This window comes from Petromyzon marinus (genome assembly GCF_048934315.1).
Source record: "Petromyzon marinus isolate PM22_M1 ecotype Great Lakes invasive population chromosome 77 unlocalized genomic scaffold, UKy_Petmar_22M1.pri1.0 chr77_unloc.1, whole genome shotgun sequence".
NCBI classification, from domain to species: Eukaryota; Metazoa; Chordata; class Hyperoartia; order Petromyzontiformes; family Petromyzontidae; genus Petromyzon; species Petromyzon marinus.
Window position 1 is genome coordinate 57,530 of NW_027422621.1, and position 22,632 is coordinate 80,161.

Sequence of the window (22,632 nt, forward strand, 5' to 3'; positions counted from 1 at the left end):
ACACACACACAGTACACACACAGTACACACACACAGTACACATCACACAGTACACACAGTACACACACACAGTACACACACACAGTACACACACATAGTACACACACAGTACACACACACACATAGTACACACACACAGTACACACACACAGTACACACACACAGTACACACACAGTACACACACACAGTACACACACACAGTACACACACAGTACACATCACACAGTACACATCACACAGTACACACACAGTACACACACAGTACACACACACAGTACACACACACAGTACACACACAGTACACACACACAGTACACACACAGTACACACACACAGTACACACACAGTACACACACAGTACACACACAGTACACACACACAGTACACACACAGTACACACACACAGTACACACACAGTACACACACAGTACACACACACACACAGTACACACACAGTACACACACAGTACACACAGTACACACAGTACACACACACAGTACACACACACAGTACACACACAGTACACACACAGTACACACACACAGTACACACACACAGTACACACACATAGTACACACACACAGTACACACACAGTACACACACACAGTACACACACATAGTACACACACACAGTACACACAGTACACACACAGTACACACACACAGTACACACACACAGTACACACACACAGTACACATCACACAGTACACATTACACACACACAGTACACACACACAGTACACATCACACAGTACACATTACACACACACAGTACACACACACAGTACACACACACAGTACACACACACAGTACACACACAGTACATAGTACACACACAGTACACACACAGTACACACATAGTACACACACAGTACACACACACAGTACACACACAGTACACACACACAGTACACATCACACAGTACACACACAGTACATAGTACACACACAGTACACACACAGTACACACATAGTACACACACAGTACACACACACAGTACACACACAGTACACACACACAGTACACATCACACAGTACACACACACAGTACACACACAGTACACACACAGTACACACATAGTACACACACACAGTACACACACAGTACACACACACAGTACACACACAGTACACACACAGTACACACACACAGTACACACACAGTACACACACACAGTACACATCACACAGTACACACACACAGTACACACACAGTACACACACACAGTACACATCACACAGTACACACACACAGTACACACACAGTACACACACAGTACACACACAGTACACACACACAGTACACACACAGTACACACACACAGTACACACACAGTACACACACACAGTACACATCACACAGTACACACACACAGTACACACACAGTACACACACAGTACACACACAGTACACACACACACACAGTACACACACAGTACACACACACAGTACACACACAGTACACACACACAGTACACACAGTACACACACACAGTACACACAGTACACACACACAGTACACACACAGTACACACACAGTACACACACAGTACACACACACAGTACACACACAGTACACACACACAGTACACACACAGTACACACACACAGTACACACACAGTACACACACACAGTACACACAGTACACACACACAGTACACACAGTACACACAGTACACACACACAGTACACACACAGTACATAGTACACACACACAGTACACACACAGTACATAGTACACACACAGTACACACACAGTACACACACACAGTACACACACAGTACACACACACAGTACACACACAGTACACACACACAGTACACATCACACAGTACACACACAGTACACATCACACAGTACACATCACACAGTACACATTACACAGTACACACACACAGTACACACACAGTACATAGTACACACACACAGTACACACACACAGTACACACACACAGTACACACACAGTACACACACACAGTACACACACAGTACACACAGTACACACACACAGTACACACACAGTACACACAGTACACACACACAGTACACACAGTACACACACACAGTACACACACACAGTACACACACATACACAGTACACATCACACAGTACACATCACACAGTACACACACAGTACACACACACAGTACACACACACAGTACACACACAGTACACACACACAGTACACACACACAGTACACACACAGTACACACACACAGTACACACACACAGTACACACACACACACAGTACACATCACACAGTACACATCACACAGTACACACACACAGTACACACACAGTACACATCACTCAGTGCACACACAGTACACACACACAGTACACACACAGTACACACACACAGAACACACACACACACAGTACACATCACACAGTACACATCACACAGTACACACACAGTACACACACACACAGTACACACACACACAGTACACACACAGTACACACACACAGTACACACACACAGTACACACACAGTACACACACACAGTACACACACACAGTACACACACACACACAGTACACATCACACAGTACACATCACACAGTACACACACAGTACACACACACAGTACACACACACAGTACACACACAGTACACACACACAGTACACACACACAGTACACACACAGTACACACACACAGTACACACACACACAGTACACATCACACAGTACACATCACACAGTACACACACACAGTACACACACAGTACACATCACGCAGTGCACACACAGTACACACACACAGTACACACACAGTACACACACACAGTACACACACACACACAGTACACATCACACAGTACACACACAGTACACATCACACAGTACACATCACACAGTACACATCACACAGTACACACAGTACACATCACACAGTACACACACAGTACATAGCACACACACAGTACACATCACACAGTACACACACAGTACACACACACAGTACACACACACAGTACACACACAGTACACACACACAGTACACATCACACAGTACACACACACAGTACACACACACAGTACACACACACAGTACACACACAGTACACACAGTACACATCACACAGTACACACAGTACACATCACAGTACACACACACAGTACACACACAGTACACACACACAGTACACACACAGTACACACACACAGTACACACACACACACAGTACACATCACACAGTACACATCACACAGTACACACACAGTACACATCACACAGTACACATCACACAGTACACACAGTACACACACACAGTACACACACACAGTACACACACACAGTACACACACAGTACACACACACAGTACACACACACAGTACACACACAGTACACACACACAGTACACATCACACAGTACACACACACAGTACACACACACAGTACACACACAGTACACACAGTACACATCACACAGTACACACAGTACACATCACAGTACACACACACAGTACACACACAGTACACACACACAGTACACACACAGTACACACACACAGTACACACACACACACAGTACACATCACACAGTACACATCACACAGCACACACACAGTACACATCACACAGTACACATCACACAGTACACACAGTACACACACACAGTACACACACACAGTACACACACACAGTACACACACAGTACACACAGTACACATCACACACAGTACACACAGTACACATCACACAGTACACACACAGTACACATCACACAGTACACATCACACAGTACACACAGTACACACACAGTACATAGCACACACACAGTACACACACAGTACACACACACAGTACACACAGTACACACACACAGTACACACACACAGTACACACACACACACACAGTACACATCACACAGTACACATCACACAGTACACACACAGTACACACACACAGTACACACACACAGTACACACACAGTACACACACACAGTACACACACACAGTACACACACAGTACACACACACAGTACACACACACACACAGTACACATCACACAGTACACATCACACAGTACACACACACAGTACACACACAGTACACATCACGCAGTGCACACACAGTACACACACACAGTACACACACAGTACACACACACAGTACACACACACACACAGTACACATCACACAGTACACATCACACAGTACACACACAGTACACATCACACAGTACACATCACACAGTACACACAGTACACACCACACAGTACACATCACACAGTACACACAGTACACACACACAGTACACACACACAGTACACACACACAGTACACACACAGTACACACACACAGTACACACACACAGTACACACACACAGTACACACACAGTACACACACACAGTACACATCACACAGTACACACACACAGTACACACACACAGTACACACACAGTACACACAGTACACATCACACAGTACACACAGTACACATCACAGTACACACACACAGTACACACACAGTACACACAGTACACACACAGTACACACACACAGTACACACACACACAGTACACATCACACAGTACACACACAGTACACATCACACAGTACACATCACACAGTACACACAGTACACACACACAGTACACACACACAGTACACACACACAGTACACACACACAGTACACACAGTACACATCACACACAGTACACACAGTACACATCACACAGTACACACACAGTACACATCACACAGTACACACACACAGTACACACACACAGTACACACACAGTACACACAGTACACATCACACACAGTACACACAGTACACATCACACAGTACACACACAGTACACATCACACAGTACACATCACACAGTACACACAGTACACACACAGTACATAGCACACACACAGTACACACACACAGTACACACACAGTACACACAGTACACACACACAGTACACACAGTACACACACACAGTACACACAGTACACATCACACAGTACACTAGTGCACTGTGCACACTGTACTACAGTGAGCGCGCGCACTGTAGTACAGTGCACGCACTGTGCCCTGCCCCCCTGACATCCGCCGTTCCGGTACCACACTGTGCTCTACTGTACACGCACTCGCTTGGTACAGTGGTGATCCCCCTCACTCACTCACCCCCTCACCTCACCCCCCTCACTCACCCCCCCACCCCCCTCACCTCACCCCCTCACTCACCCCCCCACCCCTCACCCCCCCACCCCCCTCACCTCACCCCCCTCACTCACCCCCCCACCCCTCACCCCCCCACCCCCCTCACCTCACCCCCCCACCCCCCTCACCTCACCCCCTCACTCACCCCCCCACCCCCCTCACCTCACCCCCTCACTCACCCCCTCACCCCCCTCACCTCACCCCCCTCACTCACCCCCTCACCTCACTCACTCACCCCCTCACCCCCCTCACCTCACCCCCCTCACTCACCCCCTCACCTCACTCACTCACCCCCCACCCCTCACCCCTCACCCACCCCTCACCCCACCCCTCACCCCCTCACTCACTCACCCCCTCACTCACCCCACCCCTCACCCCCTCACTCACCCCTCACCCCCTCACCTCCTCACCTCCCTCACTCACCCCCCCACCCCTCACCCCCTCACCCCCCCACCCCCCTCACCTCACCCCCCCACCCCCCTCACCTCACCCCCCTCACTCACCCCACCCCTCACTCACTCACCCCCTCACTCACCCCCCCACCCCTCACCCCCCCACCCCCCTCACCTCACCCCCCACCCCCCTCACCTCACCCCCTCACTCACCCCCCCACCCCCCTCACCTCACCCCCTCACCCCCCCCACCCCCCCCTCACCCCGAGTCCTTGTCCAGGATTTTGTTCACGAGCTTCATCTTCGCCGTCGCTCAAGCCCGGCAGGGGGGCGACGGAACCGTGCGCGATGACGTCACGAAGAAGTTGACGCACTGCGTGATGACGTCAGCACGCACGGCCCCCATTATAACAAACCGCGGCTACCCTGCGTGATTACGTCACGACGCACGTGCCCCCATTCTCACAAACCGCGGTTACCCTGCGTGATGACGTCACGACGCACGAGCCCCATTCTCATAAACCGCGGATATCCTGCGTGATGACGTCACGACGCACGAGCCCCATTCTCACAAACCGCGGCTACCCTGCGTGATTACGTCACGACGTACGAGCCCCACTCACAAACCGCGGCTACCCTGCGTGATGACGTCACGACACACGAGCCCCATTCCCAAACCGCGGCTACCCTGCATGATGACGTCACGACGCACGTGCCCCACTCTCACAAACCGCGGCTACCCTGCGTGATGACGTCACGACGCACGAGCCCCATTCACAAACCGCGGCTACCGTGCGTGATGACGTCACGACGCACGAGCCCCATTCTCACAAACCGCGGCAACCCTGCGTGATTACGTCACGACGCACGAGCCCCACTCTCACAAACCGCGGCTACCCTGCGTGATGACGTCACGACGCACGAGCCCCACTCTCACAAACCGCGGCTACCCTGCGTGATGACGTCACGACGCACGAGCCCCATTCTCTCAAACAGCAGCTACCCTGCGTGATGACGTCACGACGCACGAGCCCCATTCACTCCAGCGCTGTCCTCCAGACAGTCTCGTCCCTTCACCTGATGAAGGCCGCTTGTGTTGTGGCCGAAACGTCGTGAGAATATTAATGTTATTTTATTTTATCAATATATTATTTTATTCTCATTCTACGTGACTTTACCGAAAGAACCAAAGAAGATGAGCCCCATTCTCTCAAACCGCGGCTACCGTGCGTGATGACGTCACGACGCACGAGCCCCATTCTCACAAACCGCGGCTACCCTGCGTGATGACGTCACGACGCACGAGCCCCACTCTCACAAACCGCGGCTACCCTGCGTGATGACGTCACGACGCACGAGCCCCATTCTCTCAAACAGCAGCTACCCCTGCGTGATGACGTCACGACGCACGAGCCCCATTCTCACAAACCGCGGCTACCCTGCGTGATGACGTCACGACGCACGAGCCCCACTCTCACAAACCGCGGCTACCCTGCGTGATGACGTCACGACGCACGAGCCCCATTCTCTCAAACAGCAGCTACCCTGCGTGATGACGTCACGACGCACGTGCCCCACTCTCACAAACCGCGGCTACCCTGCGTGATTACGTCACGACGTACGAGCCCCACTCACAAACAGCAGCTACCCTGCGTGATGACGTCACGACGCACGAGCCCCATTCACTCCAGCGCTGTCCTCCAGACAGTCTCGTCCCTTCACCTGATGAAGGCCGCTTGTGTTGTGGCCGAAACGTCGTGAGAATATTAATGTGTTATTTTATTTTATCAATTTATTATTTTATTCTCATTCTACGTGACTTTACCGAAAGAACCAAAGAAGATGAGCCCCATTCTCTCAAACCGCGGCTACCCTGCGTGATGACGTCACGACGCACGGGCCCCACTCACAAACCGCGGCTACCCTGCGTGATGACGTCACGACGCACGAACCCCATTCACAAACAGCGGCTACCCTGCGTGATTACGTCACGACGCACGTGCCCCATTCTCTCAAACCGCGGCTACCCTGCGTGATGACGTCACGACGCACAAGCCCCACTTTCACAAACCACGGCTACCCTGCGTGATTACGTCACGACGCACGAGCCCACTCTCACAAACCGCGGCAACCCTGCGTGATGACGTCACGACGCACGGGCCCCACTCACAAACCGCGGCTACCCTGCGTGATGACGTCACGACGCATGAGCCCCATTCACAAACCGCGGCTACCCTGCGTGATGAAGTCAGGACGCACGTGCCCCACTCTCACAAACCGCGGCTACCCTGGGTGATTACGTCACGACGTACGAGCCCCACTCACAAACCGCAGCTACCCTGCGTGATGACGTCACGACGCACGAGCCCCACTCACAAACCGCGGCTACCCTGCGTGATGACGTCACGACGCACGAGCCCCATTCACAAACCGCGGCTACCCTGCCTGATTACGTCACGACGCACGAGCCCCACTCTCACAAACCGCGGCTACCCTGCGTGATGACGTCACGACGCACGAGCCCCATTCTCTAAAACAGCGGATACCCTGCGTGATGACGTCACGACGCACGTGCCCCATTCTCACAAATGGCGGCTCCCCTGTGTGATGACGTCACGATGCACAAGCTCCACTTTCACAAACCACGGCTACCCTGCGTGATGACGTCACGACGCACGAGCCCCATTCTCACAAACCGCGGCTGCCCTGCGTTATGACGTCACGACGCACGAGCCCCACTCTCACAAACCGCGCTACCCCTGCGTGATGACGTCACGACGCACGAGCCCCATTCTCTCAAACAGCAGCTACCCTGCGTGATGACGTCACGACGCACGTGCCCCACTCTCACAAACCGCGGCTACCCTGCGTGATTACGTCACGACGCACGAGCCCCACTCTCACAAACCGCGGCTACCCTGCGTGATGACGTCACGACGCACGAGCCCCATTCACAGACCGGGGCTACCCTGCGTGATGACGTTACGACGCACGTGCCCCACTCTCACAAAGAGCGGCTACCCTGCGTGATGACGTCACGGCGCACGAGCCCCATTCACAAACCGCGGCTACCCTGCGTGATGACGTCGCGACGCACGTGCCCCACTCTCACAAACCGCGGCTACCCCTGCGTGATGACGTCACGACGCACGAGCCCTATTCTCATAAAACCGCGGCTACCCTGCCTGATACGTCACGACGCACGAGCCCCACTCTCACAAACTACGGCTGCCCTGCGTGATTACGTCACGACGCACGAGCCCAACGCTCACAAACCGCGGCTACCCTGCGTGATGACGTCACGACGCACGAGCCCCACTCTCACAAACCGCGGCTACCCTGCGTGATGACGTCTTGACTCACGAGCCCCATTCACTCCAGCGCTGTCCTCCAGACAGTCTCGTCCCTTCACCTGATGAAGGCCGCTTGTGTTGTGGCCGAAACGTCGTGAGAATATTAATGTGTTATTTTATTTTATCAATTTATTATTTTATTCTCATTATACGTGACTGTACCGAAAGAACCAAAGAAGATGAGCCCCATTCTCTCAAACAGCGGCTACCCTGCGTGATGACGTCACGACGCACGAGCCCCACTCTCACAAACCGCGGCTACCCTGCGTGATGACGTCACGACGCACGGGCCCCACTCACAAACCGCGGCTACCCTGCGTGATGACGTCACGACGCACGAGCCCCATTCACAAACAGCGGTTACCCTGCGTGATGACGTCACGATGCACAAGCCCCACTTTCACAAACCACGGCTACCCTGCGTGATTACGTCACGACGCACGAGCCCATTCTCACAAACCGCGGCTACCCTGCATGATGACGTCACGACGCACGAGCCCCACTCACAAACCGCGGCTACCCTGCGTGATGACGTCACGACGCACGAGCCCCATTCACAAACCGCGGCTACCCTGCGTGATGACGTCACGACGCACGTGCCCCATTCTCACAAATGGCGGCTCCCCTGCGTGATGACGTCACGATGCACAAGCCCCACTTTCACAAACCACGGCTACCCTGCGTGATTCTCACAAACCGCGGCTACCCTGCATGGTGACGTCACGACGCACGAGCTCCACTCACAAACCGCGGCTACCCTGCGTGATGACGTCACGACGCACAAGCCCCATTCACAAACCGCGGCAACCCTGCGTGATGACGTCAGGACGCACGTGCCCCACTCTCACAAACCGCGGCTACCCTGCGTGATGACGTCACGACGCACGAGCCCCACTCTCACAAACCGCGGCTACCCTGCGTGATGACGTCACGACGCACGAGCCCCATTCACAGACCACGGCTACCCTGCGTGATGACGTTACGACGCACGTGCCCCACTCTCACAAAGAGCGGCTACCCTGCGTGATGACGTCACGGCGCACGAGCCCCATTCACAAACCGCGGCTACCCTGCGTGATGACGTCACGACGCACGTGCCCCACTCTCACAAACCGCGGCTACCCCTGCGTGATGACGTCACGACGCACGAGCCCTATTCTCATAAAACCGCGGCTACCCTGCCTGATACGTCACGACGCACGAGCCCCACTCTCACAAACTGCGGCTGCCCTGCGTGATTACGTCACGACGCACGAGCCCCACGCTCACAAACCGCGGCTACCCTGCGTGATGACGTCACGACGCACGAGCCCCACTCTCACAAACCGCGGCTACCCTGCGTGATGACGTCTTGACTCACGAGCCCCATTCACTCCAGCGCTGTCCTCCAGACAGTCTCGTCCCTTCACCTGATGAAGGCCGCTTGTGTTGTGGCCGAAACGTCGTGAGAATATTAATGTGTTATTTTATTTTATCAATTTATTATTTTATTCTCATTATACGTGACTGTACCGAAAGAACCAAAGAAGATGAGCCCCATTCTCTCAAACAGCGGCTACCCTGCGTGATGACGTCACGACGCACGAGCCCCACTCTCACAAACCGCGGCTACCCTGCGTGATGACGTCACGACGCACGGGACCCACTCACAAACCGCGGCTACCCTGCGTGATGACGTCACGACGCACGAGCCCCATTCACAAACAGCGGTTACCCTGCGTGATGACGTCACGATGCACAAGCCCCACTTTCACAAACCACGGCTACCCTGCGTGATTACGTCACGACGCACGAGCCCATTCTCACAAACCGCGGCTACCCTGCATGATGACGTCACGACGCACGAGCCCCACTCACAAACCGCGGCTACCCTGCGTGATGACGTCACGACGCACGAGCCCCATTCACAAACCGCGGCTACCTTGCGTGATGACGTCACGACGCACGTGCCCCACTCTCACAAACCGCGGCTACCCTGCGTGATTGCGTCACGACGTACGAGCCCCACTCACAAACCGCAGCTACCTTGCGTGATGACGTCACGACGCACGAGCACCATTCTCATAAAACCGCGGCTACCCTGCGTGATGACGTCACGACGCACGAGCCCCATTCTCACAAACCGCGGCTACCCTGCGTGATGACGTCACGACGCACGTGCCCCACTCTCACAAACCGCGGCTACCCCTGCGTGATGACGTCACGACGCACGAGCCCCACTCTCACAAACCGCGGCTACCCTGCGTGATGACGTCTTGACTCACGAGCCCCATTCACTCCAGCGCTGTCCTCCAGACAGTCTCGTCCCTTCACCTGATGAAGGCCGCTTGTGTTGTGGCCGAAACGTCGTGAGAATATTAATGTGTTATTTTATTTTATCAATTTATTATTTTATTCTCATTATACGTGACTGTACCGAAAGAACCAAAGAAGATGAGCCCCATTCTCTCAAACAGCGGCTACCCTGCGTGATGACGTCACGACGCACGAGCCCCACTCTCACAAACCGCGGCGACCCTGCGTGATGACGTCACGACGCACGAGCCCCACTCTCACAAACCGCGGCTACCCTGCGTGATGACGTCACGACGCACGAGCCCCACTCTCACAAACCGCGGCTACCCTGCCTGATTACGTCACGACGCACGAGCCCCACTGACAAACCGCGGCTACCCTGAGTGATGACGTCACGACGCACGTGCCCCATTCTCACAAACCGCGGCTACCCTGCGTGATGACGTCACGACGCACGTGCCCCACTCACAAACCGTGGCTACCCTGCGTGATTACGTCACGACGCACGAGCCCCAGTCTCACAAACCGCCGCTACCCTGCGTGATGACGTCACGACGCACGAGCCCCACTCTCACAAACCGCGGCTACCCTGCGTGATGACGTCACGACGCACGTACCCCCCACTCTCACAAACCGCGGCTACCCTGCGTGATGACGCCACGACGCACGCGCCCCATTCTCACAAATCGCGGCTATCCTGCGAGATGACGTCACGACGCACGTGCCCCACTCACAAACCGCGTCTACCCTGCGTGATGACGTCACGACGCACGATCCCCACGCTCACAAACCGCGGCTACCCTGCGTGATTACGTCACGACGCACGAGCCCCACTCTCACAAACTGCGGCTTCCCTGCGTGATTACGTCACGACGCACGAGCCCAACGCTCACAAACCGCGGCTACCCTGCGTGATGACGTCACGACGCACGAGCCCCACTCTCACAAACCGCGGCTACCCTGCGTGATGACGTCTTGACTCACGAGCCCCATTCACTCCAGCGCTGTCCTCCAGACAGTCTCGTCCCTTCACCTGATGAAGGCCGCTTGTGTTGTGGCCGAAACGTCGTGAGAATATTAATGTGTTATTTTATTTTATCAATTTATTATTTTATTCTCATTATACGTGACTGTACCGAAAGAACCAAAGAAGATGAGCCCCATTCTCTCAAACAGCGGCTACCCTGCGTGATGACGTCACGACGCACGAGCCCCACTCTCACAAACCGCGGCTACCCTGCGTGATGACGTCACGACGCACGTACCCCCCACTCTCACAAACCGCGGCTACCCTGCGTGATGACGCCACGACGCACGCGCCCCATTCTCACAAATCGCGGCTATCCTGCGAGATGACGTCACGACGCACGTGCCCCACTCACAAACCGCGTCTACCCTGCGTGATGACGTCACGACGCACGATCCCCACGCTCACAAACCGCGGCTACCCTGCGTGATTACGTCACGACGCACGAGCCCCACTCTCACAAACTGCGGCTGCCCTGCGTGATTACGTCACGACGCACGAGCCCAACGCTCACAAACCACGGCTACCCTGCGAGATGACGTCACGACGCACGAGCCCCACTCTCACAAACCGCGGCTACCCTGCGTGATGACGTCTTGACTCACGAGCCCCATTCACTCCAGCGCTGTCCTCCAGACAGTCTCGTCCCTTCACCTGATGAAGGCCGCTTGTGTTGTGGCCGAAACGTCGTGAGAATATTAATGTGTTATTTTATTTTATCAATTTATTATTTTATTCTCATTATACGTGACTGTACCGAAAGAACCAAAGAAGATGAGCCCCATTCTCTCAAACAGCGGCTACCCTGCGTGATGACGTCACGACGCACGTGCCCCATTCTCACAAATGGCGGCTACCCTGCGTGATTACGTCACGACGCACGAGCCCATTCTCACAAACCGCGGCTACCCTGCATGATGACGTCACGACGCACGAGCCCCACTCTCACAAACCGCGGCTACCCTGCGTGATGACGTCACGACGCACGAGCCCCATTCACAGACCGCGGCTACCCTGCGTGATGACGTTACGACGCACGTGCCCCACTCTCACAAAGAGCGGCTACCCTGCGTGATGACGTCACGGCGCACGAGCCCCATTCACAAACCGCGGCTACCCTGCGTGATGACGTTACGACGCACGTGCCCCACTCTCACAAACCGCGGCTACCCCTGCGTGATGACGTCACGACGCACGAGCCCTATTCTCATAAAACCGCGGCTACCCTGCCTGAAACGTCACGACGCACGAGCCCCACTCTCACAAACTGCGGCTGCCCTGCGTGATTACGTCACGACGCACGAGCCCCACGCTCACAAACCGCGGCTACCCTGCGTGATGACGTCACGACGCACGAGCCCCACTCTCACAAACCGCGGCTACCCTGCGTGATGACGTCTTGACTCACGAGCCCCATTCACTCCAGCGCTGTCCTCCAGACAGTCTCGTCCCTTCACCTGATGAAGGCCGCTTGTGTTGTGGCCGAAACGTCGTGAGAATATTAATGTGTTATTTTATTTTATCAATTTATTATTTTATTCTCATTATACGTGACTGTACCGAAAGAACCAAAGAAGATGAGCCCCATTCTCTCAAACAGCGGCTACCCTGCGTGATGACGTCACGACGCACGAGCCCCACTCTCACAAACCGCGGCGACCCTGCGTGATGACGTCACGACGCACGAGCCCCACTCACAAACCGCGGCTACCCTGCGTGATGACGTCACGACGCACGTGCCCCACTCTCACAAACCGCGGCTCCCCTGCCTGATTACGTCACGACGCACGAGCCCCACTGACAAACCGCGGCTACCCTGAGTGATGACGTCACGACGCACGTGCCCCATTCTCACAAACCGCGGCTACCCTGCGTGATGACGTCACGACGCACGTGCCCCACTCACAAACCGCGGCTACCCTGCGTGATTACGTCACGACGCACGAGCCCCAGTCTCACAAACCGCCGCTACCCTGCGTGATGACGTCACGACGCACGAGCCCCACTCTCACAAACCGCGGCTACCCTGCGTGATGACGTCACGACGCACGTACCCCCCACTCTCACAAACCGCGGCTACCCTGCGTGATTACGTCACGACGCACGAGCCCCAATCTCACAAACCGCGGCTACCCTGCGTGATTACGTCACGACGCACGAGCCCCAATCTCACAAACCGCGGCTACCCTGCGCGAAGACGTCACGACGCAGGAGCCCCACTCTCACAAACCGCGGCTACCCTGCGTGATGACGTCAGGACGCACGTGCACCAATATCACAGACCGCGGCTACCCTGGGTGATTACGTCACGACGTACGAGCCCCACTCACAAACCGCAGCTACCCTGCGTGATGACGTCACGACGCACGAGCCCCATTCCCAAACCGCGGCTACCCTGCGTGATGACGTCACGACGCACGTGCCCCACTCACAAACCGCGGCTACCCTGCGTGATGACGTCACGACGCACGAGCCCCATTCACAAACCGCGGCTACCCTGCCTGATTACGTCACGACGCACGAGCCACACTCTCACAAACCGCGACTACCCTGCCTGATTACGTCACGACGCACGAGCCCCACTCTCACAAACCGCGGCTACCCTGCGTGATGACGTCACGACGCACGAGCCCCATTCACTCCAGCGCTGTCCTCCAGACAGTCTCGTCCCTTCACCTGATGAAGGCCGCTTGTGTTGTGGCCGAAACGTCGTGAGAATATTAATGTGTTATTTTATTTTATCAATTTATTATTTTATTCTCATTCTACGTGACTTTACCGAAAGAACCAAAGAAGATGAGCCCCATTCTCTCAAACCGCGGCTACCCTGCGTGATGACGTCACGACGCACGAGCCCCATTCTGTAAAACAGCGGATACCCGGCGTGATGACGTCACGACGCACGTGCTCCATTCTCACAAATGGCGGCTCCCCTGTGTGATGACGTCACGACGCACGAGCCCCACTCTCACAAACCGCGGCTACCCTGCGTGATGACGTCACGACGCACGTGCCCCATTCTCACAAACCGCGGCTACCCTGCGTGATTACGTCACGACGCACGAGCCCCAGTCTCACAAACCGCCGCTACCCTGCGTGATGACATCACGACGCACGATCCCCACTTTCACAAACCGCGGCTACCCTGCGTGATTACGTCACGACCACGAGCCCCACGCTCACAAACCGCGGCTACCCTGCGTGATTACGTCACGACGCACGAGCCCCAATCTCACAAACCGCGGCTACCCTGCGCGATGACGTCACGACGCACGAGCCCCACTCTCACAAACCGCGGCTACCCTGCGTGATGACGTCACGACGCACGAGCCCCACTCTCACAAACCGCGGCTACCCTGCGTGATGACGTCACGACGCACGGGCCCCACTCACAAACCGCGGCTACCCTGCGTGATGACGTCACGAAGCACGAGCCCCATTCACAAACAGCGGCTACCCTGCGTGGTTACGTCACGACGCACGTGCCCCATTCTCTCAAACCGCGGCTACCCTGCGTGATGAGGTCACGACGCACGAGCCCCATTCTCTAAAACAGCGGCTACCCTGCGTGATGACGTCTCGACGCACGTGCCCCATTCTCACAAATGGCGGCTCCCCTGCGTGATGACGTCACGATGCACAAGCCCCACTTTCACAAACCACGGCTACCCTGCGTGATTACGTCACGACGCACGAGCCCATTCTCACAAACCGCGGCTACCCTGCATGATGACGTCACGACGCACGAGCCCCACTCACAAACCGCGGCTACCCTGCGTGATGACGTCACGACGCACGAGCCCCATTCACAAACCGCGGCAACCCTGCGTGATGACGTCAGGACGCACGTGACCCACTGTCACAAACCGCGGCTACCCTGCGTGATGACGTCACGACGCACGAGCCCCACTCTCACAAAGAGCGGCTACCCTGCGTGATGACGTCACGACGCACGAGCCCCATTCACAAACCGCCGGTACCCTGCGTGATGACGTCACGACGCACGTGCCCCACTCTCACAAACCGCGGCTACCCCTGCGTGATGACGTCACGACGCACGAGCCCTATTCTCATAAAACCGCGGCTACCCTGCCTGATACGTCACGACGCACGAGCCCCACGCTCACAAACCGCGGCTACCCTGCGTGATGACGTCACGACGCACGAGCCCCACTCTCACAAACCGCGGCTACCCTGCGTGATGACGTCTTGACTCACGAGCCCCATTCACTCCAGCGCTGTCCTCCAAACAGTCTCGTCCCTTCACCCGATGAAGGCCGCTTGTGTTGCGGCCGAAACGTCGTGAGAGCATTAATGCGTTCTTTTATTTTATCAATTCATTATTTTATTCTCATTATACGTGACTGTACCGAAAGAACCAAAGAAGATGAGCCCCATTCTCTTAAACAGCGGCTACCCTGCGTGATGACGTCACGACGCACGAGCCCCACTCTCACAAACCGCGGCTACCCTGCGTGATGACGTCACGACGCACGTGCCCCATTCTCACAAACCGCGGCTACCCTGCGTGATGATGTCACGACGCACGTGCCCCACTCACAAACCGCGGCTACCCTGCGTGATTACGTCACGACGCACGAGCCCCAGTCTCACAAACCGCCGCTACCCTGCGTGATGACGTCACGACGCACGAGCCCCACTCTCACAAACCGCGGCTACCCTGCGTGATGACGTCTTGACTCACGAGCCCCATTCACTCCAGCGCTGTCCTCCAGACAGTCTCGTCCCTTCACCCGATGAAGGCCGCTTGTGTTGCGGCCGAAACGTCGTGAGAGCATTAATGCGTCCTTTTATTTTATCAATTCATTATTTTATTCTCATTATACGTGACTGTACCGAAAGAACCAAAGAAGATGAGCCCCATTCTCTCAAACAGCGGCTACCCTGCGTGATGACGTCACGACGCACGAGCCCCACTCTGACAAACCGCGGCTACCCTGCGTGATGATGTCACGACGCACGTGCCCCACTCACAAATCGCGGCTACCCTGCGTGATTACGTCACGACGCACGAGCCCCAGTCTCACAAACCGCCGCAACCCTGCGTGATGACGTCACGACGCACGAGCCCCACTCTCACAAACCGCGGCTACCCTGCGTGATGACGTCACGACGCACGTACCCCCCAATCTCACAAACCGCGGCTACCCTGCGTGATGACGCCACGACGCACGCGCCCCATTCTCACAAATCGCGGCTATCCTGCGTGATGACGTCACGACGCACGTGCCCCACTCACAAACCGCGTCTACCCTGCGTGATGACGTCACAACGCACGAGCCCCATTCTCTCAAACAGCAGCTACCCTGCGTGATGACGTCACGACGCACGAGCCCCATTCACTCCAGCGCTGTCCTCCAGACAGTCTCGTCCCTTCACCTGATGAAGGCCGCTTGTGTTGTGGCCGAAACGTCGTGAGAATATTAAAGTGTTATTTTATTTTATCAATTTATTATTTTATTCTCATTCTACGTGACTTTACCGAAAGAACCAAAGAAGATGAGCCCCATTCTCTCAAACCGCGGCTACCCTGCGTGATGACGTAACGACGCACGAGCCCCATTCTCACAAACCGCGGCTACCCTGCGTGATGACGTCACGACGCACGAGCCCCACTCTCACAAACCGCGGCTACCCTGCGTGATGACGTCACGACGCACGGGCCCCACTCACAAACCGCGGCTACCCTGCGTGATGACGTCACGACGCACAAGCCCCACTTTCACAAACCACGGCTACCCTGCGTGATTACGTCACGACGCACGAGCCCATTCTCACAAACCGCGACTACCCTGCATGATGACGTCACGACGCACGAGCCCCACTCACAAACCGCGGCTACCCTGCGTGATGACGTCACGACGCACGAGCCCCATTCACAAACCGCGGCTACCCTGCGTGATGACGTCACGACGCACGTGCCCCACACTCACAAACCGCGGCTACCCTGCGTGATTGCGTCACGACGTACGAGCCCCACTCACAAACCGCAGCTACCTTGCGTGATGACGTCACGACGCACGAGCCCCATTCTCATAAAACCGCGGCTACCCTGCGTGATGAGGTCACGACGCACGAGCCCCATTCTCTCAAACAGCAGCTACCCTGCGTGATGACGTCAGGACGCACGTGCCCCACTCTCACAAACCGCGGCTACCCTGCGTGATGACGTCACGACGCACGAGCCCCACTCTCACAAACCGCGGCTTTCCTGCGTGATGACGTCACGACGCACGAGCCCCATTCAGACCGCGGCTACCCTGCGTGATGACGTCACGACGCACGTGCCCCACTCTCACAAAGAGCGGCTACCCTGCGTGATGACGTCACGACGCACGAGCCCCATTCACAAACCGCGGCTACCCTGCGTGATGACGTCACGACGCACGTGCCCCACTCTCACAAACCGCGGCTACCCCTGCGTGATGATGTCACGACGCACGAGCCCCACTCTCACAAACCGCGGCTACCCTGCGTGATGACGTCTTGACTCACGAGCCCCATTCACTCCAGCGCTGTCCTCCAGACAGTCTCGTCCCTTCACCTGATGAAGGCCTCTTGTGTTGTGGCCGAAGCGTCGTGAGAATATTAATGTGTTATTTTATTTTATCAATTTATTATTTTATTCTCATTCTACGTGACTTTACCGAAAGAACCAAAGAAGATGAGCCCCATTCTCTCAAACCGCGGCTACCCTGCGTGATGACGTCACGACGCACGAGCCCCATTCTCTAAAACAGCGGATACCCTGCGTGATGACGTCACGATGCACAAGCTCCACTTTCACAAACCACGGCTACCCTGCGTGATGACGTCACGACGCACGAGCCCCATTCTCACAGACCGCGGCTGCCCTGCGTTATGACGTCACGACGCACGAGCCCCACTCTCACAAACCGCGCTACCCCTGCGTGATGACGTCACGACGCACGAGCCCCATTCTCTCAAACAGCAGCTACCCTGCGTGATGACGTCACGACGCACGTGCCCCACTCTCACAAACCGCGGCTACCCTGCGTGATTACGTCACGACGTACGAGCCCCACTCACAAACCGCGGCTATCCTGCGTGATGACGTCACGACGCACGAGCCCCATTCACAAACCGCGGCTACCCTGCGTGATGACGTCACGACGCACGTGCCCACTCTCACAAACCGCGGCTACCCTGCGTGATTGCGTCACGACGTAGGAGCCCCACTCACAAACCGCAGCTACCCTGCGTGATGACGTCACGACGCACGAGCCCCATTCACTCCAGCGCTGTCCTCCAGACAGTCTCGTCCCTTCACCTGATGAAGGCCGCTTGTGTTGTGGCCGAAACGTCGTGAGAATATTAAAGTGTTATTTTATTTTATCAATTTATTATTTTATTCTCATTCTACGTGACTTTACCGAAAGAACCAAAGAAGATGAGCCCCATTCTCTCAAACCGCGGCTACCCTGCGTGATGACGTAACGACGCACGAGCCCCATTCTCACAAACCGCGGCTACCCTGCGTGATGACGTCACGACGCACGAGCCCCATTCTCACAAACCGCGGCTACCCTGCGTGATGACGTCACGACGCACGAGCCCCACTCTCACAAACCGCGGCTACCCTGCGTGATGACGTCACGACGCACGGGCCCCACTCACAAACCGCGGCTACCCTGCGTGATGACGTCACGACGCACGAGCCCCATTCACAAACAGCGGCTACCCTGCGTGAATACGTCACGACGCACGTGCCCCATTCTCTCAAACCGCGGCTACCCTGCGTGATGAGGTCACGACGCACGAGCCCCATTCTCTAAAACAGCGGCTACCCTGCGTGATGACGTCACGACGCACGTGCCCCATTCTCACAAATGGCGGCTCCCCTGCGTGATGACGTCACGATGCACAAGCCCCACTTTCACAAACCACGGCTACCCTGCGTGATTACGTCACGACGCACGAGCCCATTCTCACAAACCGCGGCTACCCTGCATGATGACGTCACGACGCACGAGCCCCATTCACAAACCGCGGCTACCCTGCGTGATGACGTCACGACGCACGTGCCCCACTCTCACAAACCGCGGCTACCCTGCGTGATTGCGTCACGACGTACGAGCCCCACTCACAAACCGCAGCTACCTTGCGTGATGACGTCACGACGCACGAGCCCCATTCTCATAAAACCGCGGCTACCCTGCGTGATGAGGTCACGACGCACGAGCCCCATTCTCTCAAACAGCAGCTACCCTGCGTGATGACGTCACGACGCACGAGCCCCATTCACTCCAGCGCTGTCCTCCAGACAGTCTCGTCCCTTCACCTGATGAAGGCCGCTTGTGTTGTGGCCGAAACGTCGTGAGAATATTAATGTGTTATTTTATTTTATCAATTTATTATTTTATTCTCAATCTACGTCACTTTACCGAAAGAACCAAAGAAGATGAGCCCCATTCTCTCAAACCGCGGCTACCCTGCGTGATGACGTAACGACGCACGAGCCCCATTCTCACAAACCGCGGCTACCCTGCGTGATGACGTCACGACGCACGAGCCTCACTCTCACAAACCGCGGCTACCCTGCGTGATGACGTCACGACGCACGGGCCCCACTCACAAACCGCGGCTACCCTGCGTGATTACGTCACGACGCACGAGCCCCATTCACAAACAGCGGCTACCCTGCGTGATTACGTCACGACGCACGTGCCCCATTCTCTCAAACCGCGGCTACCCTGCGTGATGACGTCACGACGCACGTGCCCCATTCTCACAAATGGCGGCTCCCCTGCGTGATGACGTCACGATGCACAAGCCCCACTTTCACAAACCACGGCTACCCTGCGTGATTACGTCACGACGCACGAGCCCATTCTCACAAACCGCGGCTACCCTGCATGATGACGTCACGACGCACGAGCCCCACTCACAAACCGCGGCTACCCTGCGTGATGACGTCACGACGCACGAGCCCCATTCACAAACCGCGGCAACCCTGCGTGATGACGTCAGGACGCACGTGCCCCACTCTCACAAACCGCGGCTACCCTGCGTGATGACGTCACGACGCACGAGCCCCACTCTCACAAACCGCGGCTACCCTGCGTGATGACGTCACGACGCACGAGCCCCATTCACAGACCGCGGCTACCCTGCGTGATGACGTCACGACGCACGTGCCCCACTCTCACAAAGAGCGGCTACCCTGCGTGATGACGTCACGACGCACGAGCCCCATTCACAAACCGCGGCTACCCTGGGTGATGACGTCACGACGCACGTGCCCCACTCTCACAAACCGCGGCTACCCCTGCGTGATGACGTCACGACGCACGAGCCCTATTCTCATAAAACCGCGGCTACCCTGCGTGATGACGTCACGACGCACGAGCCCCATTCACAAACCGCGGCTACCCTGCGTGATGACGTCACGACGCACGTGCCCACTCTCACAAACCGCGGCTACCCTGCGTGATTGCGTCACGACGTACGAGCCCCACTCACAAACCGCAGCTACCTTGCGTGATGACGTCACGACGCACGAGCCGCATTCTCATAAAACCGCGGCTACCCTGCGTGATGAGGTCACGACGCACGAGCCCCATTCTCTCAAACAGCAGCTACCCTGCGTGATGACGTCACGACGCACGAGCCCCATTCACTCCAGCGCTGTCCTCCAGACAGTCTCGTCCCTTCACCTGATGAAGGCCGCTTGTGTTGTGGCCGAAACGTCGTGAGAATATTAAAGTGTTATTTTATTTTATCAATTTATTATTTTATTCTCATTCTACGTGACTTTACCGAAAGAACCAAAGAAGATGAGCCCCATTCTCTCAAACCGCGGCTACCCTGCGTGATGACGTAACGACGCACGAGCCCCATTCTCACAAACCGCGGCTACCCTGCGTGATGACGTCACGACGCACGAGCCCCACTCTCACAAACCGCGACTACCCTGCGTGATGACGTCACGACGCACGGGCCCCACTCACAAACCGCGGCTACCCTGCGTGATGACGTCACGACGCACGAGCCCCATTCACAAACAGCGGCTACCCTGCGTGATTACGTCACGACGCACGTGCCCCATTCTCTCAAACCGCGGCTACCCTGCGTGATGAGGTCACGACGCACGAGCCCCATTCTCTAAAACAGCGGCTACCCTGCGTGATGACGTCACGACGCACGTGCCCCATTCTCACAAATGGCGGCTCCCCTGCGTGATGACGTCACGATGCACAAGCCCCACTTTCACAAACCACGGCTACCCTGCGTGATTACGTCACGACGCACGAGCCCATTCTCACAAACCGCGGCTACCCTGCATGATGACGTCACGACGCACGAGCCCCACTCACAAACCGCGGCTAATATGC

General features: G+C 55.9%; 1 protein-coding gene across 1 annotated transcript in view; it reads right to left on the reverse strand.

Annotated features, from left to right (window-relative positions):
* PELO (pelota mRNA surveillance and ribosome rescue factor) overlaps positions 1 to 5,997 on the reverse strand; it is a 52,575-nt gene extending 46,578 nt beyond the window's left edge. Inside the window, 1 exon segment of the mRNA XM_076058576.1 lies at positions 5,845 to 5,997. Coding sequence (XP_075914691.1) covers positions 5,845 to 5,882 — 38 coding nt within the window. The 5' untranslated portion in view covers positions 5,883 to 5,997.
* Positions 5,998 to 22,632: the final 16,635 nt, after the last annotated feature.